Raw genomic sequence first — 22,177 nt, 5'->3', positions numbered from 1 at the left:
GCTCAGGATTCAGGTAGGATCTGGAGACTCAGGAAAGTAAGCGCTCCGGGGGCACTCTAATGCTGGATAGTGGGAGTTGGGCCGGGCTTCTTTGCCTATCCCAGACAAGTCCTTGGGCTCGGGCATGTAAGCGGCAAAAAGGCAAGGGAATACCGTGCCCATCCGGGAGGGGGCTGTGCCTGGAAGGGTATGCTTTCCCCAGCGCCCGTTCTGACAGGGCTTCTTAGCCGTGGGGGGTGCCCAGGGCAAACTGAAGAGGGCGGCCGGATTCGTCGCCCGGACCGCAAGGCGCACCCCCTCCGTCCACGCGCCGTCCCCTGCACCCAGTCTCCGCCCTTCGAGCCCAGGGCGACAGCCCCACTTGATCGGGCGGCTGAGCGCGCAGAGGACAAGGCCCGCCCGACCAGCCGTCGCTCACCGCCCCAGTTCCCAGCCGGCTCCACTCGCAAGAGTTCGTGGGCCGAGGTCCGTCCTTCGCGCCCCCTCCGCGCTCGGGCCGTCGCACCCCCGCGCCTTGGTACGCGCCGCGGGTCGGGCTGGGCCGGTCCCGGGGCGGGTCCCGGGGCGGATCCTGGGGCCCGCACCAGCCCGCGGTCCCGGACGGACGGCAGCCCGGCCCAGCATGAGGAGGCACTGCTGGCGGCGGCGCCTGCTGGCGGCCGCGTGTCTGGGCGCCGCGCTCCTGCTCCTGTGCTGCGCGCGCCGCGCCCTGCGCTCCGGTGAGTGTCTGGGGCGCCCTCGAACAGCTGAAATGAGCAAACAGGACCTCCCATCCCACCCTCGACTTAGACGGCCAGCGGCCTGCCCCTACGACCCGGCAGGAGGAGAGCCGGGGCTGGGGGTGGGGGCGGGGTCGCCGGTGCGGCCCAGGCAGGCTCCAGACGCCCCCGCAAGTACCCCAGCCCGGACTGGTAGAGGGAACCGTTCGGGTCTCGCAACCTGTGCCTGGAGACTCTGGTCAGATGTGGGTGGCAGGGGGCATTTGTCCAACCCTGGAAGGAGGCCCTATTTACCTTCGCCCCCACCCCCTCAGCTTCCCACGCCCCTCGTGTTAGCGCCGTGGGGTGGGGGGTGCTGGCCTCTCCTGTATCCTAGAGAACTGTCCATCTGCCGTTAGTGCAGCTGTCTCCCATCCTGCTTGCGTGCCTTGGAACTCCTGGCTCCACCCTGAAGTCCACATTGGGAAGGACTTGGGGCTCCCTTGCACCCTCTTCATAGTCTGATTGGGGAAACTGAGGTAGCCAAGCATGACTCCTTAGACCAGGCAGGCATGGTGCTGAATTGTCACTCAGGCCCTCCTCAAACCCTCCCACCAATCCTGTGTGTGGGAGATACTGTTACTAGTCTCTACCTTTCCCAGATGAGGAGCTGAGGCCAGCAGCGAGGGATGGTGTGGATGGCAAAAGTGCTGCCCACATGATCTGCCTGGGGCTCACGCCCAGCCCACCTCTGGATTCCTGACCTCTGGAGCTCCGTTTGCCTTTCCTTGTATGTGTGTGGGGTGGGGGTGGTTAGGAGGGGTGTCCTCGCTCTTCTCCTATCCCCAGCCTTGGGCAGTGTGTGCGCCTGGGCTCCTTGCAGACCTGTTGGGGGCAGTAAGCAACTAACCCTAGTGTGGGCAGGTACTGGGGAAGTGGTATGGGGGTGGCTGAAGAGATGAGGCTGTCTCAGGCTGTCTCTGCCCACACCCAACCCCCCTACTTGCCCACTGAAGGATCTGACTGGGTCCAGGTTGGTGGGTTGAGGGTGTCCTGGGCAGGGTTAGAGGCGTGGGTGGGACATAAGGGTCAATCTATAGACCTTGGGTTCAAATTTCAGCTGTACCATTTACCTGCTAGGTGTCCTCTTTCTTCCCCTCTCAGGGCCTCAGTACTCCCGTCTATAAAATGGGGATGCTTAAAAGTTCTTTCTCCCAGGGCTAAGGTGAAATTCAGTGAGGTAGTGGACAGAAAAAAGAGCCTTTTCATCATACTGGCAGTTGTGATTAGGAGTGATGCTGTGCCCACCCTAGGGTGAGGGGCTTCCTTCCCCTGCACCCAATCACACTCACCCTGGCTGCCTCTGGGATGGAGGCCAGGTTTGGGCCAAAGACCAGGTAAGCAGGCTTGGGGAGGCCTTGTCAGTGCTCACTCACCCTGCCACTCACACTGTCCCCTCCATGTCTGGACACAGCCGGCCTGACCTGGACACCTCCCCACGCCCACGGAGTGTGCTGCAGTCACCGTTTCCACCCTCACGACTCTGCCTGTGAGCTGAAGAGGGTGACGGGATGTGGCTCAGGGCCTCTGGCCTTGGCTTGAGAACTTGGGAAGAAATTTGAGCTGCTCTCCCAGGTGGTGGGTCCGGCACTGTCCCTGCCTTCTCCAAAGCAGGAGGTGTTGCCACAAGTTGGGTGTGGAAACCTTGAAGGGCTGCCAATTCAGGCCTGAGGCTCCTGCTGCCCCAAGGGGCTTAGGACCTTTACTAGTGGGGAGGTCTGGAGCAACCCACCTGGCACTTCTCAGCTGCCAGGACTCCATTGTCAATGCTGACTTAGTAGCCAGGGTTCTGAGGATGAGGAAGACCCCAGGGAGAGGCTGGACAGCTTCCTGGGACCCTCCTGCCCTTACACCTGACCTCAAGGTCCCAATACATGGTCACTGCCCTGCGCCCCTTCAACCTCTTTCCTCTCTCTCTATCCCTGCCTGGGGGTGGCAACTGCTCTTCCCTGGATCTGCGAACTTGCCCTTTCTAGGTTTGGGGTGATACCCTTGATCAAGTATCCACCTACCAGGGTCTACACAGGGAGGGCCAGGTGGTCGCCTCCACCAAGTACCCAGCTCCTAGGGTCTGTACACAGGGCTGGGTGGTACCTAGAACCAAGTACTGGCCTCCCAGAGTCTTGAACAGAGCGCCAGGTTGTTCCCTCAACCCAAGAGCTCACTGAATGCCTGCTTGTTGTACCAGACCTCTTTCCAGGCACTGGGAGACAACAGGGAACAAAATTCACATTTACCCCTCTCCTCGTGGAGCTTACATTTTATACTGAATACCAAACTCAACACTCTGAAATCTCTGCTTTCAGGGCACAGCCAGGGAGAGACAGGATGCTGCATTAAATCCCACACTGGTTCACAGGGACTTTGTGGAAAATACCCACCACACCCGCCCTAGAGACCTTTTGAGGGTCTGTTCCTGTCTGCAGGGGTTGAGCATCTTCCCTGATGTTTAGAAGTCATTGGTATTTCTTCAGAGCCAGTGGGTCCTAGAACTGGGGGTGGGATGGGCAGGTATGGAAGGAGGGTGAGTGGAGGGGGAGAGAAGGGAAGGCCTTTCCACTCCTGAAGCTTCACCACCTACTTCCCTTCCTGGCTGCAGGCTGCCCTCCCTTGTCTCCAGGCCACACTTCTTTCTTAGAGCCCAGCTCCTGCCCAAGGGTGTGTGCTAACCCAGCATCTTCTCCAGCATCACCCTTTCTAGAGAATCTCCACGGGAAAGATTCAGGAACCTTCGGTGGGGACCCTGGCTCACATGGTCTCTCTCTCCCTTTGACGCAATGGCATCTGGGCACCCAGGGCCACAGGGACACCTGTGCTGCTGTGCTCAGGGCCCGTGATGGCCAGTGTAGCAGCCCCGTGGGCACTCATGGTGCTTGATAAGACAGTATTTAGTCCTGGGAAGATCAGTGCAGAAGTGCCCAGTGACCACTGAGAAGCTGAGTTGCTAGGGCTGAGGCAGGTTGGTCAGGACTGATGGGCTTGGCCTTGGAGCTGAGCAGGGCCTCGTGAGGACTCCTCCAGTGCAGAGGCCAGAGGCCATGGCTGGGCGGCCAGAAAAGGCCTGAGCAGGTAGACTGTCCCAGTCCTGCTGTCCCGTGTCACTGTCTCCCACTCAGCCCCCTACAGGCCTAGCCTAAGCTGCTGACCCCACCCTGTAGCCTGCCCTTCAGTTCTCTTGCCCTGTGCTGCATACCCTTGTTCTCTCCCCAGTCCTGGCCCTTGGTCACTCACAGGCAAGTGAGGAGTCAGAACCTGGAAGGCATCCTGTCTCAGAGGACAAATCCAACTCAGACTCACTTAAGCCAGAAATGGAATTTATCTGGCTTTCCTGTGCATATAACTGAAAAGTCCAGGTGTAGCTGCTTTCAGGCATGGTTGCATTTTGGATCCAGGGCCACAAACCATGTCTCCCACTTGAGGTTCAGCTTTTGCCTGTGGTGGCTTCGCTCTTGGGCAGGCCACCAGTTTAGCAATCCCAGCCGTTACCATTAGTTCCAGCCAAAGTCCCAAGGATGCATTCCATTGGCCTGGATTAGGTCACATGGTACCTACCTCTGAGCCAGTTGCTGTGGCAGGAAGGGAAAGAATGCTTTGGTTGGCCAGGCCTGGGTCACATGCCTACCCCAGCAGCTCTGGGAGGGAGTAGGGCAACTACCAGAACCACATGACAGTGTAAGGCAGGTTTGCTGCTCAAGGGAAATCAAGAGTGGGGTTAGTGAAAGGAGGGGGAGTGGCTGCGGGGACAGAATCAATAAACATGCACCATGCCACTGTCCCATTGTGCAGAGGGAGAAACTGAAATCAAGAGAAAAAAAGTGACTTGCTCAAGGTCACCCACCTAGGAAGTGTGGGGATCAGGATTTAAATCCCAAACTCCTTATTCTTTCCACTCTACAGGGCAGGGGCATTTAGGCTGGGCTCTGAAGGCTACATAGGAGTTTACCAGGTGAGAAAATGAGGAAAGGTAGTTGCAAGACAGAGGGAATGGCGCAGACAAGGCATGAAGGAGTGAAATAGCCTGGTGTGTAAAGAGGTATACTATGGGCAGAGCTGGAGGTTCATTAGAGGGAGTGGTGGGGTGAAAGCTAGAAAGGTAGTATAAGTTGGGGACCATTCATGAATGGCTTTGAATCATAGGCTACAAGTTGGGGTGCTCTCCTGGTAGCTGTGGGCAGAACCAGTCTTTAAACATTTATTGACACTGGGTGAGGTACAGAGCTGCCCTTACAGACCATCAGTCTACAACACCTCCGGTGTATGATTTCAGCAGTCATTAGTGCTGTGGTAATTAAAGGGGACACTGGGAAAGATTGTGGTGTAGGGGCTGTTGGAGACTGTGATTGGGAAAGCTCTCTTTCGGGGGAGACTCTGTTTGAGATTTGAAGGCTAAGAAGCAGCTACTCAGGTAAAAGTTCCTGGTGGGGGCGTCCCAGGCAGAGGGAGCAGCCAGTGTAAAGGCTTGAGGTGGGAAGGCCAGATGCGGGCCTGGGGTGCCAAGAATGATTGATTCTGCTCTTCTGTTTCTGTGTGGGGTGGGAGTGTGGCTGGAGGAGCCCTGGGAAAGAATGGGAATGTGTTGTTAGCCGGTGGGAGCCATGTGGGTTTTAAGATCACCAAGCTGGGGGGATGGGCTCTCTGGGAGGAGGCGATTGGTTGGTTGGTTGGCCAGGCTTGGGTAAGAAGGTGCCTATGACTGTCCTGTGGGGAGCCTGGGGGAGGGGGCTTCCCCTGGGGGAGGCCATGGGGGACGCAGAGTGGTGGGTTCCTGACATGTATCGGAGGAAGAACTAACAGGGGTATACCCAGGAATGATCTGATCCCATCGTGGTTTCATTCCAGATGGCCTGTGGAGCTCAGGAAATAGAGTAGTGTGAATTCTAAATAAAAGTAGGAAGACCTCTGTTTCTCTCACAGAATTACTTCTTACTTCTGAAGGTCTTGCGCAACTTATTCTTCTGTTGGCCATAGCCTGAACACCTGGGAAAGCCCCTCAGGGCAGACCCCAGAAGCAAGGCCTGTGGTGGCTGTGTGGGGACCCGTGCCCACAGCCCACTGGTTGGGAGGCGGGGCCAGCAGGAGCAGGCTCACCGTGGGGCCCGGTGTCCTTCAGGCCTGGCTGCCCTGATTGTCTGGTCTCGCAACACCAACCAGGTAGAACTTATTAACCAGAAACTGTGTGTCGTAATCTTTGATCACTAGATGTGGCAGCCACCAAATGGTTTTCCACTAAATGGTGACGATTCAAACTGCCCACAACGTGATTAGTGGCCCTCACCCCTAAAACGGGCTGCAGTGGGCTGAGGATGCCAAGAAATGACTTGCTACCATCCTTTTGTTTCTTTGTGGGGGGTTTCACCTGATACCATATTTGGCACAGGAGGCCAAATGGTGTAATGTTTACAGGTGTCCAGTCCCTGCACTGCCATCCTGTGACCTTCAGCAACTCACTCCCCCTCCCTGACTCATGTCTTCGTTAGTCAATAAAACGAAGACCACCTGCCTGGGGGCTGCTGTACAGACACTGGGGGCCGTGGGCAGGGTGTGCTGGCAGCAAGCGTGGCTCCGAGTGCATGCCTGAGAGGCAGGACAGCATGGGTACTGAAGACACAGACACTGGCGCTGAGGGCCTGGGTTCAAATCTTGCTTCCGGCACTTGCTGGAAGACCTTGGGCAAGTGTCTTTGCCTCTCAGAGCCTCGGTTTCACTGTTAAATGGGGAAAATAATAGTTTCCACGTGATAAGAGCAAAATGTGCCAACGTATGCAAAGCACTTAACACAGTGCCGGGAGGTCAGGAAGCAGCTGGAAGGGCCCGTCCACCTCAGGAGCCCGTGAATCCTGGCTGGGCCACAGGTGGCTTCCTACACTGCACCTCCATGCCAGTTTGCTGACTGCTGGCTTCAGCTTAAGAGCTTCCCCTTCCCTTCAGGGCATCATGCACACCAGGGTCCTCATGCTGCCCACTGCTGGAGAGTCAGGGCTCAGGCGGTTTCCATGGCTGGACCCTGGGTGATGCTCAGGCAGGGCCCTGGGCTTTCCTAGATGGTGGGCAGGTCATCCCCTAGAGCAAACCCAGCCAGTTTATTTGGGCTATTTCAGAATCTTTGGTCGCCGTGTCTCTCTCTGATTCTGTGTCTGTCCATGTCACTCTGTGTGGCTCTCTGTCTCTATATTTCTTGGTCCCCAGTCCTTCCTACCCTGCCTCATGTCTCCCTTTCCCCCTTCTCTCTCCTTTTCTCTACAACCTTTTGCGGTTTTTCTTTTCCTTTTTAAACCAGAAGCCAATCCCTGAGTGGCTTTCTCACGGCCCCTCTGGGCTCTTCAGTTTGGGCCCAGGCCCCCTCACTGGCCTCACAGACTGGCTATCCCTGGCAAGAGGCTGGGAGTGAGGGGGGCGAGGATGCAGATCAAGGGGGGCTTGAAGAAGTAGCGTGGCCCTGTATTTGGGGCCAGCCCTTACCCCCAGAGCCTAGCCTCTGGCTGTCCAGAGTGGGGACTGTACCCAGGGGTCTTCCATTCTCTTCTCTTTTGACCCTCCCGAGCCCATACACCACCCTCCATGGCCAGCTGCCCCTCCTGCTGGGACAGGGTTTCTCTGGTCTGTGATTACTGGGTGAGGCCTGCAGTGGGCAGGGATGGGGCTGGGTGGAGGCGGCCCAGCCCTATAATTGCCAGCCACAAAGGGGCTGCTATTCTAGGCCTCTCTCTGGTACTTGCTTCCCCTCTCCCTCCATCATTGGGCCCTTGAGGTCTGCGGTGGGCACTCACTTTCCTGCAGGCTGTGGTCTGGCAGGAAATGAAAAGCCCTAAGCAAAGGCTGATATTTCCGGAAGGCTGGGTGCCTCAAGTCATGGCCCTGGGGTTAGAGCAGGCCCTAGTCACTCTGGGCTTCTCCTCCGATCCCTGCCCAGAATCCTGGACTGTTGGGCACCAGCCCTTCCTTAGCCCCCCAGCTGTGGCCCCCAAGAGAGCCCGCACTGGGTGACCTCCCACCCCTGGGCCAGCTGCGGAAACACCTCTCGGAGCCTCCCCTTCTCATCTGCAAAATGGTCAGAAGGATTCGTTCCCTTTCATGGCTGGGGTGGGGGCTGTGCTAAAACATGGTACCCATGCAGGAGAGTTGGCTGCTTCTATAACCAGACCAGCAGCAGGTCACCAGACCCACTACAACCCACCTGGGGCCTCACACATGCATCCAGGGGGCCGGCCAACATTTTTACACCTTCTTGGGAGCACATCTTTTAATGACAGTGGTGTCCCAGGAAGGTAGCCATGTGTGCCACAGAAAGCCCTGCACCCCGAGTTTGGGGTTGAGGTTTAAGTCCTGGGAGGTCCTCACCTTTGTCCAACTGCCCTGCTCATGAGAGCCCTGCCCCTTGTTCCAGCCCTGCCCTTGTTTCGGGTTGTCAGCCTGGAGTGTGGAGAGGCCTGAGGCAGGCAGAGGGGCCAAGGGCCCTGGAGTCCAGGGCAAGGACAACCTGGCTGTTAAACTCATTCTTTTATTCAACCATTCATTCATTCAATCAATCTCTATTTGTCAAGCACATACCATGGGCTAGGCGTTGCTGCCATGCAGCGATTCTTAGACTGGGGTTCCGGACCAGCAGCCTCACACTACCTGGGAACTGTTAGAAATGCAGATCCTTGGGTCCAGTCCAGCCAACTGGACCACCATCTGTGTTCTAACAGGCCCCATGCATGCTAGAGCTGGAGAACCACTGCACTAGGTCAACTTACCAACAGATCAGCTCATCAAATTTCCCAAGTTTGTTTACCAAAACTTGTCTTAAGGAAAATTCTTGAATCTTTTCAGTTCTTCTTAGCAGCACTTTAAAGACTCCTCATATTGTTGAAAGCCAAAGGTCATAGAAACGTTCAACTTTCTTATGACTATATTCTTTTTCTCACATATTCATGAATTATTGAATATATGCTTATGAATATTTAGTTATTACAAATTCAAGAATATGTTTAGAGAGTCACTGAATATATTTAAATTTCTAAATCAGATTTATGTTAAATGTTCTTGAATATATTTTTATAATCAATGTTTTTATTTTTTATTGAGATATAATTCTCATGTCAGAAAACTCACTCTTTTAAAGCATGTAATTCACTAATTTTTAACTTATTCACAAAGTTGTGCAACCATCACCACTATATATTAGCTTTAGAACATTAGTCTTTAACAACCGCCCCTCATTTTTCCCCTAATAGCCCCTGTTGCTGTTGTTATTAGGTACCGTCGCATCAGTTCGAACTCACAGCGACCCCATGTAGAACAGAATGAAATACTGTCAGGTCCTGCACCTTCCTCAAAATTTTTGCTGTGGGAAATCGATTTGGTGCTTCCTTAAAAAGCTAGAAATAGAACTACCGTACGATCCAACAATCCCACTCCTTGGAATATATCCTGGAGAAATAAGAGCCTTTACATGAATAGATGTATGCACCCCCATGTTCATTGCAGCACTGTTTATAATAGCAAAAAGATGGAATCAACCAAGGTGCCCATCAACAGATGAATGGATAAATAAATTATGGTATAGTCACACAATGGAATACTACGTTTGATAAAGAACAGTGATGAATCTGTGAAACATTTCATAACATGGAGGAATCTGGAAGGCATTATGCTGAGTGAAATTAGTCAGTTGCAAAAGGGCAAATATTGCATAAGACCACTATTATAAGAACTCGAGAAATAGTTTAAACAAAAAAGAAAATATTCTTTGATGGTTACAGGAGGGAGGGAGGGAGGGAGGGGGTATTCACTGGATAGTAGATAAGAACTACTTTAGGTGATGGGAAAGACAACACACAATACAGGCGAGGTCAGCACAACTGGACTAAACCAAAAGCAAAGAAGTTTCCTGAAGAAACTGAATGCTTCAAAGGCCAGTGTAGCAGGGGCAAGAGTTTGGGGACCGTGGTTTCAGGGGACATCTAAGTCAACTGGCATAATAAAATCTATTAAGAAAACATTCTGCATCCCACTTCGGAGAGTGGCGTCTGGGGTCCTAAATGCTAGCAAGCAGCCACCTGAGACGTATCAATTGGTCTCAACCCACCTGGATCAAAGGAGAAAGAAGAACGCCAAGGACACAAGGTAATTATGAGCCCAAGAGACAGAAAGGGCCACATAAACCAGAGACTACATCAGCCTGAGACCAGAAGAACTAGATGGTGCCTGGCTACAACCAATGACTGCCCTGACAGGGAGCACAACAGAGAACCCCTGAGGGAGCAGGAGAGCAGTGGGATAAAAAAAAATGCAGACCCTAAATTCTTGTAAAAAGACCAGACTTAATGGTCTGACCAAGACTGGAAGGACCCCGGTGATCACGGCTCCCAGACCTTCTGTTGGCCCAAGATAGGAACCATTCCCAAAGCCAACACTTCAGACAGGGATTGGACTGGACAATGCGGTAAAAAAAAAAATACTGGTGAAGAATGAGCTTCTTGGATCAAGTAGACACTTGAGACTATGTTGACATCTCCTATCTGGAGGAGAGATGAGAGGGCAGAGGGGGTCAAGTTGGTAGAATGAACACAAAAAGAGAGAGTGAAGGGAAGGAGCAGGCTGTCTCATTAGGGGGAGAGCAATTAGGAGTATATAGCAAGGTGTATACAACTTTTTATATGAGAGACTGACTTGATTTGTAAACTTTCACTTAAAGCACAATAAAAATTAAAAAAAAAAATTATTGCTGTGTTTGAGCCCATCGTCATAGCCATTGTGTCAGTCCATCTCCTTGAGGGTCTTCCTATTTTTTGCTGACCCTCTGCTTTACCAAGCATGATGTCCTTCTCCAAAGACCGGTCCTTCCTGATAACATGTCCAAAGTACATGAGACAAAGTCTTGCCAACCTTGCTTCTAAGGAACATTCTGGTTGTACTTCTTCCAAAACAAATGTGTTCATTCTTCTGGCAGTCCATGGTATATTCAGTATTCTTTGCCATCAACATAATTCAAATGCATCAATTTTTCTTTGGTCTTCCTTATTTATTGTCCAACTTCTGCATGCATATGAAGTGCTTGAAAATATGGTGGCTTGCTTAATATACCATGAAAATACCATGATGTTGTGTATTGGTCCAGTTGTGAGGATTTGCAGATGATACAACCTTAGTTGCTGAACGTAAAGAGGACTTGCAGCACTTACTGACGAAGATCAAAGACTACAGCCTTCGGTATGGATTACACCTCAACATAAAACAAAAATCCTCACAATTGTACCAATTAGCAACACCATGATAAACAGAAAAGATTGAAGTTGTCAAGAATTTCATTTTACTTGAATCCACAATCAACTCCCACGGAAGGAGCAGTCAAAAAATCAAACAACATATTGCATTGGGCAAATCTGTTGCAGAAGACCTCTTTGAAGTGTTAACAAGCAAAGATGTCACCTTGAGGACTAAGGTTCTCCTGACCCAAGCCATAGTATTTTTAAAAATAATTTTTATTGTGCTTTAAGTGAAAGTTTACAAATCAAGTCAGTCTCTCACATATAAACTTATATAAACCTTACTACGTACTCCCATTTACTCTCCCCCTCATGAGTCAGCCCGCTCCCTCCTTCCAGTCTCTCCTTTCGTGACCATTTTGCCAGTTTCTAACTAGCCACAGTATTTTCAATTGCTTCACATGCATGTGAAAGGAAGACAGAAGAAGAATTGATGCCTTTAAATTAAGGTGTTGGCAAAGAATACTGAATAACCATGGGCTGCCAGAAGAATGAACAAATCTGTCTTGGAAGAAGTACAGCCAGAATGCTCCTTAGAAGGGAGGATGGTGAGACTTTGTCACATGTACTTTGCATATGTTATCAGGAGGGATCAGTCCCTGTAGGAGGACATCATGCTTGGTAAAGTACAAGGTCAGTGAAAAAGAGGAAGACCCTTAAGGAGATGGACTGACACAGTGGCTTCAACAGTGGGCTCAAACATAGCAACAATAGTGAGGATGGCACAGGACCAGGCAGTGTTTCGTTTTGTTGTACGCAGGGTCGCTATGAGTCGGAACCAACACCACGGCTCCTGACAACAACAATAACATGGTAACTTTAACTTTTTGAGGAACTGCCAGAATGTTTTCCATAGCAACTGCGCTATTTTACATCCCCACCAGCAATGGATGAGGGTTCCAATTTCTCTACATCCTCTGCGTGTCTTTTTTATTATAGCCATCCTAGTGAGTGTAGTTGTATCTTATTGTGGTATCTCTGATTGTGAATGGTGTGGAGAATTTTTTCATGTACTTATTGCCCATTTGTGTATCTTCTTTGAAGAAATCTCTTCAAATCCTTTTCCCATTTTTAAATTGGGTTATTTGTCTTTTTATTGTTCAGTTATAAGAGGTCTTTATATTCTGGTTACTAGTCCCTTATCAGATATACGATTTGCAAATACTTTCTCCCAGTTTGCAGGCTGTGTCTTTACCTTTTTGATAGTATCCTTTGAAGCACAAAAGTTCTTAATTTTTATGAAGTCACGTTTACCTACTTTCTCCTTTTGCTGCTTGTGCTTTTGGTGTCATATCCAAGGACCATCCTCTAACCCAAGATAATGGAGATTTATGTCTGCGTTGTCCTCTAAGCGTTTTATAGTTTTAGCTCTTATATTTAGGTCTATGATCTGTTTTGAGTTACTTTTTAATGTGGTAGTTTCACTCTTTTACATGTGGATTTCCAGTTGTCTCGGCATTCTTTGTTCTAAAGACTGTTCTTTCCCCAAGGAGCCCTGGTGGTGCAACGTTAAATGCCTGACTGCTAATGGAAAGAGCTGGAACCCACTCGGTGGGTCCGTGGGAGAAAGAACTGGCAATTTGCTCCTGTAAAGATTATAAAGATTAAAAAAAAACCCTGCGGGGCAGTTCTGCTCTGTCACATGGGATCACTATGAGTCAAAACTGACTCCACGACACCCAACAGCAACATTCTTTCCCTATTGATTTGCCTTGGCATTCTCATTGAGAATCAGTTGACCATAAATGTAAGGGTTTATTTCTGAACTCAGTTCCATTTAACCTCTTGATCTATATGTCTGTCCTTCTGCTGGTCTTGATCACAGCTTGATTGCTGAAACTGTGAAGTAAGTTCTGAAACTCGTAAATGTGAGTCTTCTAACTCTGTTCTTTTTCAATATTGCTTTGTATATTCTGGATCTCTTAATTTCCGCATATATTTTAGGATCAGTTGTCAATTTCTGCAAAAAAAAAAAAAAAGGCAGCTGTGATTTTGATGTGGATTACACTGAATTGTTAGATCAATTTGGAGAGTATTGCCATCTTAATTGCAAGTCTTCTAATCCATGAACATGAATTGTATTTCTGCCTACTGCTTACTTCGGTCTTCTTTAATTCCTTTCAATGATTTCTTGTAGTTTTCAGTGTACATGTCTTGTACTTCTTTTGTTAAAGTTACTCTTTTTTTTTTTCTTTTTGTTGATGTTGTGAATAGAATTGTTTTCTTAATTTCATTTTTGGATCAATCTTTGCTGTTGCTGTGTGCCATTGAGTGGTTTCAACTCATATCAACCCTATAGGACAGTGTAGGTTACACAGAGTTTCCTAGGCTGTAATCTTTACAGGAGCAGATCAAAGGTCTTTCCTCTCACGGAGCAGCTGTCAGGTTGAAACCGCCAACCTTTCGGTTAGCAATTGAGCATTTAACCATTGCGTACCAGGGCTCCTTTACTCATTGTTAGTATATAGGAATATAATTGATATTTGTATACTCATCTTATATTATTGCCATCTTCAGGAACTTGTTTATTAATTTTAATAGCTTTCTTAGTGGATTTCTTAGGATTCTCTATACGCAAGATCATATCCTCTGTGAACAGAGATAATGTTCTCTCTTCCCTTCCAAACTGGACACCTTTTTTTTTTTCCTTGCCTAATTGCTCTAGCTAGAACCTCCATGAGGTTATAAAAAAAGATAAAATAAAAGTGGCATGAGCATTCTTCTTTTGATCCTGATCAAAGGGAAAGAACTTTCAGTCTTTCACGTTAAGTATCATAAAAAAAAAAAAAAAATTCTTTTTATGATGTTAGCTGTGAATTTTTTGTAGATACCCTTTATCAGTTGGATGAAATTCCCTTCTGTTCCTAGTTTGTTTAGTGTTTTTATCATGAAAGTGTGCTGGATTTTTGTGAAAAGCTTTTTCTGCAGCTATTGAAATGATCATATGATTTTTTTTTTCCTTTATTAATATGGTGCATTATATTGATTAGTTTTCATATGGTAAACCAACCTTGCATTCCTGGGATAAATCCCACTTGGCCCTGGTGTATAATCCTTTTTATATGTTGTTGAGTTTGGTTTGCAAGTACTTTGTTGAAGATTTTTGACTCCCTGTTCATACAGGGTATTGGTCTATAGTTTTATTTATTTATTTTATGATGTCTTTATTTGGGATGTCTTGAATTGGGAAGTTTTCTCTCCTGTTTTTTTGAAGAGTTTGTGAAGGATTGGTGTTAATTCTTCACGAAACACTCCCCCCTGAAGCTATCTGGTCCTGGGCTTTTCCTTGTTGGAAGTTTTTGTTTTGTTTTTCACAAATTCAATTTCTTTGTTATAGATCTATTCAGACTTTGTATTTCTTCTTGAGTCAATTTAGGCAATTTTTGTCTTTATAAAGGAGCCCTGCTGGCACAGTGAATAAGTGCTTAGCTGCAAACTGATAGGTCAGCAGTTCGAACCCACCAGCTGCTTCACAGTAGAGAGATGTGGCAGTCTGCTTCCGTAAAGACTACTGCCTTTGAAACTCTACGGGGCAGTTCTGCTCTGTCATATAGGGTCACTATGGGTTAGAATCAACTCAGCGGGAATGGGTTTTACAAGTGTCTTTATAGGAATGTGTCTATCGCATCTACGTTACCTAATTTGCTGGTTTACAATTGTTCACAGTATTCCCATATAATCTTTTGTTTTTGTAAGGTCAGTAGTAATGTCCCTTCTTTCATTCCTGAATCTAGAAATTTGAATCTTTTCTCTTTTTTTCTTGGTCAGTCTAGCTAAAGGTTTGTCAATTTTGATGATCTTTTCAAAGACTGAATTATAATTAGAATATTAATTTATTAATAGATATAATCATATTCAAGAAAAATATCCAGAAGCATTTGATCATGAACATATCCTTAACTATAGTGACTGTATTACTAAGAATATATTCATATTAATATGTTTAAGAAAATATTCCTTATAATACATTTTAGGTAAAAGAACAAATTTAGCAAACTATTTTTCAGTGTATTTAAAAAAAACTGGGGAATGCAGCAAGAAGACAGATAAATAGGTTCCCACCCCCAGAGGCTTCCAGTCTGGCAGAGAATTAAACCTGCACTTACCACGTGGCAGCATAGCACTGATAGGGTAAACACAGGCTGCCATAGGAACCCACCATAGGTCACTTAACCTGGGGAGCTGTCACCCCTGAAAGCTTGCAGCCTGACCACGCTGCCTCTACTGCCACCCAGCCCTTTCTGGATACCCACCCCAGATTCTGGGAAGATTGGACAGATAGCCAACCTGGGGAGCCCCTCAGGGCTCCATGGGGGCAAGGCTTAAGATGAGGGCAGGTGGAGGTGGGTGAGGTTGGGTGGTCAGGCTATCCCAGAGGTGCTGGTGGGCTAGGCACCACCTTCCTTCTCATCCCCCTCATCTGACACCCTCCAACTCTAGAGGGCAAGACATGAGGGAGGGGTAACACCAAGGATCCTTCCCTGGAGGATCAGGGGCCTTGCCAGTGCTACCCCCTATACTTTACCAAGGCCTCAGGAGGCAGGCAGGATATGTGATTTTTACACTTTACTCAATTAATATGGTGTCTACATTGATTAATTTTCATAAGATGAACCAACCTTACATTCTTGGGATAAATGGCCCTGGAGGTGGGTCAAATGTGCCCTAAGTGAGTTGGCCAGGCCCCCCACCTCCACAGCCAACCAGTCTGTGTGATATGGCAGTAACAGATCTCTTCTTGTGTCCCACAGCATTAGAAAATAGGGCCCTGGGATCTGGCTGGCTCGGTGGGAAAAGGAGGAGTCCCCTGCAGATGCTCTATGACCTGGACAAGGTAGGTGGACAGACTCCCCCCCACCCCAATGATGTCTTTCTCTACCCCCCAGCTATGGGAACCCTGCAGCCCCTGTGTAGACCTGCCAACATGGGACTGGAATCCACAATGGGGCATGGAGAGGCTTCCTCTGCAAATCCAGGCCCTGTCCAGAAAGGACCATGCCTGGGGCAGTGACAAGGGCAAATCTTGGGGGCAGGCTGAGAGACCTGGGATCTCCACTCATCCAGCTACCCATCCACCCATCCACCCATCTGACAATAGTTTAAGCCACACTCTGTGCCAAGCACTGTTCTAGATATTGCTTGCATTCAGTCTAGTGGAGACACAGTCATTAAATTAACCACCTGAATGTCTGGTTTGATAGGGAAGTGTTCAGGGAGCCACCACCCTGCATTACTCTCAAGCAAATGGACACCAGTGGTTGCTGGCTCATGCACTCAACTTCTGCCGTGGCCTGGCTGGGACCACACACGGCCCTAGCCACACGTACACCCATACGGGCATGCATAGAAGCACTCATTCAGATGGCATTTATTGAGCATTTTACTGTATGCCAGGCTTTGCTCCAGCAGGGAACCTGACGGCTGGGTCTCTGCCCTTGTGCAGCTGACAGTCCAGACATCGCTCAGATCATCACCCCCTGACATGTTGCTGAGGCGTGTCCTAATGGAGAAGCATGAGGTGCCATGACAGCTCGATAAACGTGTCCTAGTGTAGATGGGAAGAGGAGACTATCCTGAGAAAAAGATGCTGGAGCAGAGGCTTGAAGAGTTAAGGGGCAAAGAGTGAGGGCATAGCACTGCAGGTAGCAGGAACAGCCTATGCACAAGGCCTGGTGGGGAGCAGAAGGTCACAAGGAGGGTATTCCAGGTGAGCCTGGACAGATGGGCAGTGGCAAGGCAGGGCTCTACAGGTAAGGCCAGAACAAGAGGAGCAACAGGGTCAGACTTATGCCTTAGAAAGATCCCTCAGGCTGCTGCATGGGTAATGATTAGCAGAGGGTTGGGTAGATGCCTGCCTGCTTAATCCCCAAGGGCCGAGCCAAAGGGCCCACGGTGCTTATCTGGTCCATGCTCTCAGGTCGCAGATAGGGAGACCCTGTTTCAGAGAAAGCGACAGGCTGCCCTGGGCCACAAAGAAAGCTCAGGGCATTTCTGGAGTGTAACCTGGGCTGTGCCTCTTGGGGCCCCAAGGGGTGAATGAGGACAGCTTGACCAGAGTAAACAATGCCACTAAGAGAAAAGGACGTTTGTGCTAGAGAATATGACATATAATTTGGCAACGCCACCAACAATAGCCAAAAATCGGGTGTAGGTCACATATGTAGGTGTATGGGCATATATGTGTACAGATAGGTGCATGTGTACATATGTGTGCACAGAAGTATCTACATGTGTAAGTACAGATATGTGTACACACGTATATATATTCATAGAGGACACAGTTATAGCTACTTCTCAGACATAACTAAACACCTTGTGAGATTGGTTTTCTGAGTTTGAAGGCTTAGGACCTTAGTTTCATGGGACAACTCAGTCAATTGGCATAATATAGTTGACGAAGTTCATATTCTGCATCCTAGTGAGGTGAGTAGTGTCTGGGACCTTAAAAGTTTGCCAGTAGCCATCTACGGTACAACTATTGGTCTCTACTCCTCAGAAGTAGAAGAGAAAGAAGGAAACCAAAGTCTCAGAGAAGAAACTAGTCTGCAGGGCTAACAGACTACAGGAACCATGGCCTTATCTACCTTGAGACCAGAAGAACTAGATGGTGCCCGGCCACCACTAACAACTGTTCTGATGAGGGCCACAGTACAGACCCTGACAGAAGGAGGGAAAAATGCAGAACAGAACTCAAATTCTTAAAAAGTCCAGACTTACTGGACCAGTTGAGACTAGAGGACTCCCCAAGACTGTCACCCTGAGATACTCTTTAAACCTTTAACCGAAACTATTCCCTGAGGTCACCTTTTAGCAAAATAACAGATTGGTACACAAAATAAAGGATATTACCTGTCAGTATGGTGCTCCATTAAAAAAAACATCTGTATGAGACTAAAAGGTCAACAATTACTCTAAAGCAAAGATGAGAAGATGGGGGGCAGAGAAACTAGAGCCCTGGGAACAGAACACCCAGAACACAGTTAAAGAAAATGCTGACACATTGTGAAAAATGTAACTAATGTCACTGAACAATTTGTGTAGAAATTGTCAAATGGGAACTTACTCTGCTATGTAAACTTTCACCAAAACCACAGTAACATATTATTAAAAAAAATATATTATTATTAAAAAAAAAAAAGATTACAGCCAAGAAAACCCTATGGAGCAGTTCTACTCTGCACACATGGAGTTGCCATGAGTTGAAATCGATTCCACAGCAACTAACAATTACGTATCTTGGACACCTGCTGTATACTTTTAAAGGCATCAAAAGTGTATGTGCATAAACACACAATTCCTCCCTACTGATAGGGGTCTAGTGACCCACCATTTCAGATGCTACTTTGAGGTTCTCTGAAATGGAAACACTCTGAAGGCTCTTTTTTTAAAAATTGAGATATAATTCACATACCATAAAATTCACTCTTTTAAAGTGTACAATTTAGTGGTTTTAGTATATTCACAGGGTTGTGCAGTCATCACCACTAATTTAAGAACATTGTCATCACCCAAAAAAGAAACCCTGTACCCATTAGCAGTCACTCCCTATTCCCCCCATTCTCTCTCAGCCCCTAGCAACCTCTAATCTACTTTCTGTCTTTATGGATTTGCCTACCCTGGACATTTCATCTAAGTGGAATCATACAATATGTGTCCTTTTGGGTCTGACTTCTTTTACTTAGCATAATGTTTTAAGGCTTCATCCATGTACATGATGCATGTATCATTATCAATACTTTATTCCTTTTTATGATTGAATAATATTGGAATATATGGATATACATTGTATGGCTATCTGTCCATTCATCAATTGATGGACATTTGGGTTGCTTCCCCCGTGAATGATGCTGCTATGAACATTCATGTATAAATTGGCGGGGGGGACATTGGTTTTCATTTCTCTTCGGTATATACTTAGGACAGGAATTGCTGGGCCATATGGTAACTCTAAAGCTGTTTTCCACAGTGCCTGCACCATTTTACCTTCCCACCAGCAGTGTATGAGGGTTCCAGTTTCTCCACATCTTTGCCAACACTTGTGATTGTCTTTCTTCATTATATCTTGAAGACTTTCAATGAGATTTTGAGAAATGAAAACACTTCCTCCTAAGAACTCTTAGACAAAAAACAGGAGTAGGAGTAGGTGGGGGGTTAGTCTTGGAGGCGGGGACCTCGTGGGAGAAGCCTAGATGTCCTGGCCTGGGTCTTTGCATGGCTGAGGCAGGCTAGGAGGTTTCCCCCTAATAGTCCCTAATTCATAGAGTTGTACTGTGCTTAGCAAGGTGCCTGACACACAGTAAGTGCTAGATAAATAGCAGTTGTTACAGTTCCACGAGGAGGGATAGGCCCAAAGAGGGTAAGCTTCCTGCCCAAACTCAGATTAGAATCTCTTGGAGGCGGGGTGCAAAATTGAGACCCAAAGGAACATGTCAATTCATAAATATGGAATTAGCTAATGTTATTGAGCAAAACATACCCAGATTGCCTGCAAGTAGCTACAAAGCTGTGGTGGATTTCTCAGCTCTAACCATATGGAAAGGAGCCATAGTGATGCAGGGGTTGAAGCACTTGCCTACCAACCAAAAGGTTGGTGGTTGGAACCCACCAGCTGCTCCTTGGAAGAAAGACGTGGCAGTCCTACAGGTCGCTATGAGTTGGAATAGATTCTACGGCAGTGGGTTTGGGTTTGAATTGGATCCATACGGAAAAGGAGACCTCATGGTACAATGGTTAAAGCCCTGGGCTGCTATTGGAAAGGTCGCCTTCCAGGGAGAAGGGAGAAAGATGTGTCAGCTGCCTTCTGTAAAGATTAAAAAAAAAAAAACAAACAAAAAACAAAAAACCAAACCCACTGCCGTTGAGTTGATTCCGACTTATGGCGACCCTATAGGACAGATTATAACTGCCCGATAGAGTTTCCAAGGAGGAGCGCCTGGCGGATTCGAACTGCCGACCTCTTGGTTAGCAGCCGTAGCATTTAACCACTACGCCACCAGGGTTTCCTCTGTAAAGATTACAGCCTTGGAAATCCTATGGGGCAGTTCTACTTTGTCCTATAGGGTTGCTATGAGTCAAAGGCAACAGGGTTTGTGTTTGTTTGACTCTTGGAATTAAAGCTACAATTCTACATCATCCTTCTTTTAGTAACTGGTCAGCAAGTAAGGCCCGTCCTTCCTAGGGACCGCCTACGATTGCCCGACAGTATCTAGCACCCATGCTCAGTCACATGCCTTAGTGAGGTCAGATTAAGTTCCGTTTGCCGCAAACCCACGTCCAGCCTCTATCCCTAGGGCCCAAACCACACAGTGATTGGTGGCAGCGCAATCCCTTGCCCCCGCCGAGTCCCTGGGCACGCTGTGGCAGTACTAGGACGGGCCCTTCGGGGCGTGGGGCATGCCCTGACCCTCCTGTTGTCGCCCTCAGGGTCCTGGATCCCCGCTGGCCGAGCTGCACCGGCAGCGACGCGACTTGTTGCGCAGGGCCTGTGAGCGCCACACGCGGCGCCAGCGCCTGCTGCAGCCAGAGGACCTGCGGCACGTGCTGGTGGACGACGCGCACGGCCTGCTCTACTGCTACGTGCCCAAGGTGGCATGCACCAACTGGAAGCGCGTGTTGCTGGCGCTGAGGGGTTACGCCCACGGCGACCCCAGCGCTATCCCCGCGCACGAGGCGCACGCGCCTGGCCGGCTGCCCTCGCTGGCAGACTTCAGCCCCGCCGAGGTGAACCGTCGCCTGCGCGCCTACCTGGCCTTCCTCTTTGTGCGTGAGCCCTTCGAGCGGCTGGCGTCGGCCTACCGCAACAAGTTCACGCGGCCCTACCACGCGGCGTTCCAGAGGCGCTTTGGCACGCGCATCGTGCGCCGCCTGCGGCCCAGCGCGCACCCTGATGCGCTGGCCCGCGGCCACGACGTGAGCTTCGCCGAGTTCCTGGCCTACCTGCTGGATCCACGCACGCAGCGCGAGGAGCCCTTCAACGAGCACTGGGAGCGTGCCCACGCGCTCTGCCACCCGTGCCGCCTGCGCTATGATGTGGTGGGCAAGTTCGAGACGCTGGCGGAGGACTCAGCTTTCGTGCTGGGATTGGCGGGCGCGCCGGACCTGCGCTTCCCCCCGCCGCCCCCAAGGGCCCAGATGGCCGCCACACGCGAACATGCTGCTCGCCTCTTCCGGGACATCAGCCCATTCTACCAGCAGCGCCTCTTCGACCTTTACAAGATGGACTTCCTGCTTTTCAACTACTCTGCCCCCTCCTACCTTCGGCTGCACTAGCTGGCCAGCACCCTAGGGTACAGCCGGCTTGGAGGCTGGCCCAGGCTGGGCTGGGCAGAGCATGCGAGTTTCTGACCAACCTCTGGTGATGCCGATGCTTCTGGTCAGGGGACCTCACTTTGGGAACTACAGCGCTGGCCCCACCTGGGCCTACCTCACACCTGGTTGGGTTTAGGTGCACTACCCCCCTCAGGTGGCTTGATACCTGTGTGCCTGTTGCTTGGTGCCTGCTTGGTCTACCTATTACAGCTGGCGTGCACCTCCCCAGGGCCCCTGGGTAGACCAAGATTCCATAATCAGGTATTTAGGTTGTGAGGGAGGCCTTATTTTGGTCAACTCTGATCTGTCCTTGGTGTATCAGAGCTCAGTGCTGAGGCCTGGCTGAGTGTGGCCTGTGACCCTTCAAAGTGCCTGAGTCCACCTCCCCACCCTGGCAGGGACAGCATGGGCCAAGGAGAGAAGTTCTCTCTTGGCTGGACTCAGGGCACGGCTGTTCCCTTGGGCTGGGCCGGCTCAGGATCCAGCAGCCCTTCGCAGAGCAGCCTGCCTATCTCCGTTGTCTACCCTGGGTGTCCATCTGGCCTGGGTGCTAGATTGTTAGTGTGTGCTAGTGGAGCCCAGAGTGCAATATGGTGGCTCCCTGGGTGAGCTAGGGAAGTCATGTTTATTAAATAAATGCATTATTCTTGACTTTGTGGGTTTCTCTGCTTCATTGTGCCAACTGCTCTGGGCATGGGGCTGTGCCATCTTGGACAACTCACTGAATCTCTGAGCCTCATTTTCCCCTGCTGTCAGGTGGCCCAGGGTGGTTATGAAGATCTGAGAAGAGAATGGCTCACCTTCACAGCAGCCCAAAGATGTGAGGGCCTGTACAGGGAGTGTAAGGGGAGGGCAGCCTTG

At 49.4% G+C, this 22,177-nt stretch overlaps 2 protein-coding genes across 2 annotated transcripts in view; one reads left to right on the top strand and one right to left on the bottom strand.

Moving 5' to 3' along the window:
- The window catches only part of UROC1 (urocanate hydratase 1), a gene marked incomplete at its 5' end in the record, with an annotated part of 51,518 nt that extends 50,914 nt beyond the window's left edge, over nt 1-604 (bottom strand). The window contains one exon of the mRNA XM_049863420.1: nt 419-604. Within this exon, the coding sequence (XP_049719377.1) occupies nt 419-604 (186 nt within the window). The remainder of the gene's footprint in view (nt 1-418) is intronic.
- On the top strand, nt 362-22,049 carry CHST13 (carbohydrate sulfotransferase 13). Its single transcript, XM_049862546.1, has 3 exons — nt 362-719; nt 15,760-15,842; nt 20,432-22,049. The coding sequence occupies exons 1-3, from the start codon at nt 623-625 to the stop codon at nt 21,275-21,277; spliced, it is 1,026 nt and encodes a 341-aa protein (XP_049718503.1). The 5' UTR covers nt 362-622; the 3' UTR covers nt 21,278-22,049.
- The last annotated feature ends 128 nt before the right edge of the window (nt 22,050-22,177 follow it).

This window comes from Elephas maximus, chromosome 20 (genome assembly GCF_024166365.1).
Source record: "Elephas maximus indicus isolate mEleMax1 chromosome 20, mEleMax1 primary haplotype, whole genome shotgun sequence".
Classification (NCBI taxonomy): Eukaryota; Metazoa; Chordata; class Mammalia; order Proboscidea; family Elephantidae; genus Elephas; species Elephas maximus.
The sequence above is the reverse complement of the archived record's forward strand: the minus strand, read 5'-3'. Positions and strand labels throughout refer to the sequence as shown.

Excerpts from the sequence above, each read along its gene's own strand:
- CHST13 (XM_049862546.1), top strand. The coding sequence starts at position 623 with ATGAGGAGGCACTGCTGGCGGCGGCGCCTGCTGGCGGCCGCGTGTCTG. Across the intron at positions 720-15,759 it reads GCGCCGCGCCCTGCGCTCCG|CATTAGAAAATAGGGCCCTG; the intron begins GTGAGTGTCTGG and ends TGTGTCCCACAG. Across the intron at positions 15,843-20,431 it reads TGCTCTATGACCTGGACAAG|GGTCCTGGATCCCCGCTGGC; the intron begins GTAGGTGGACAG and ends TGTCGCCCTCAG.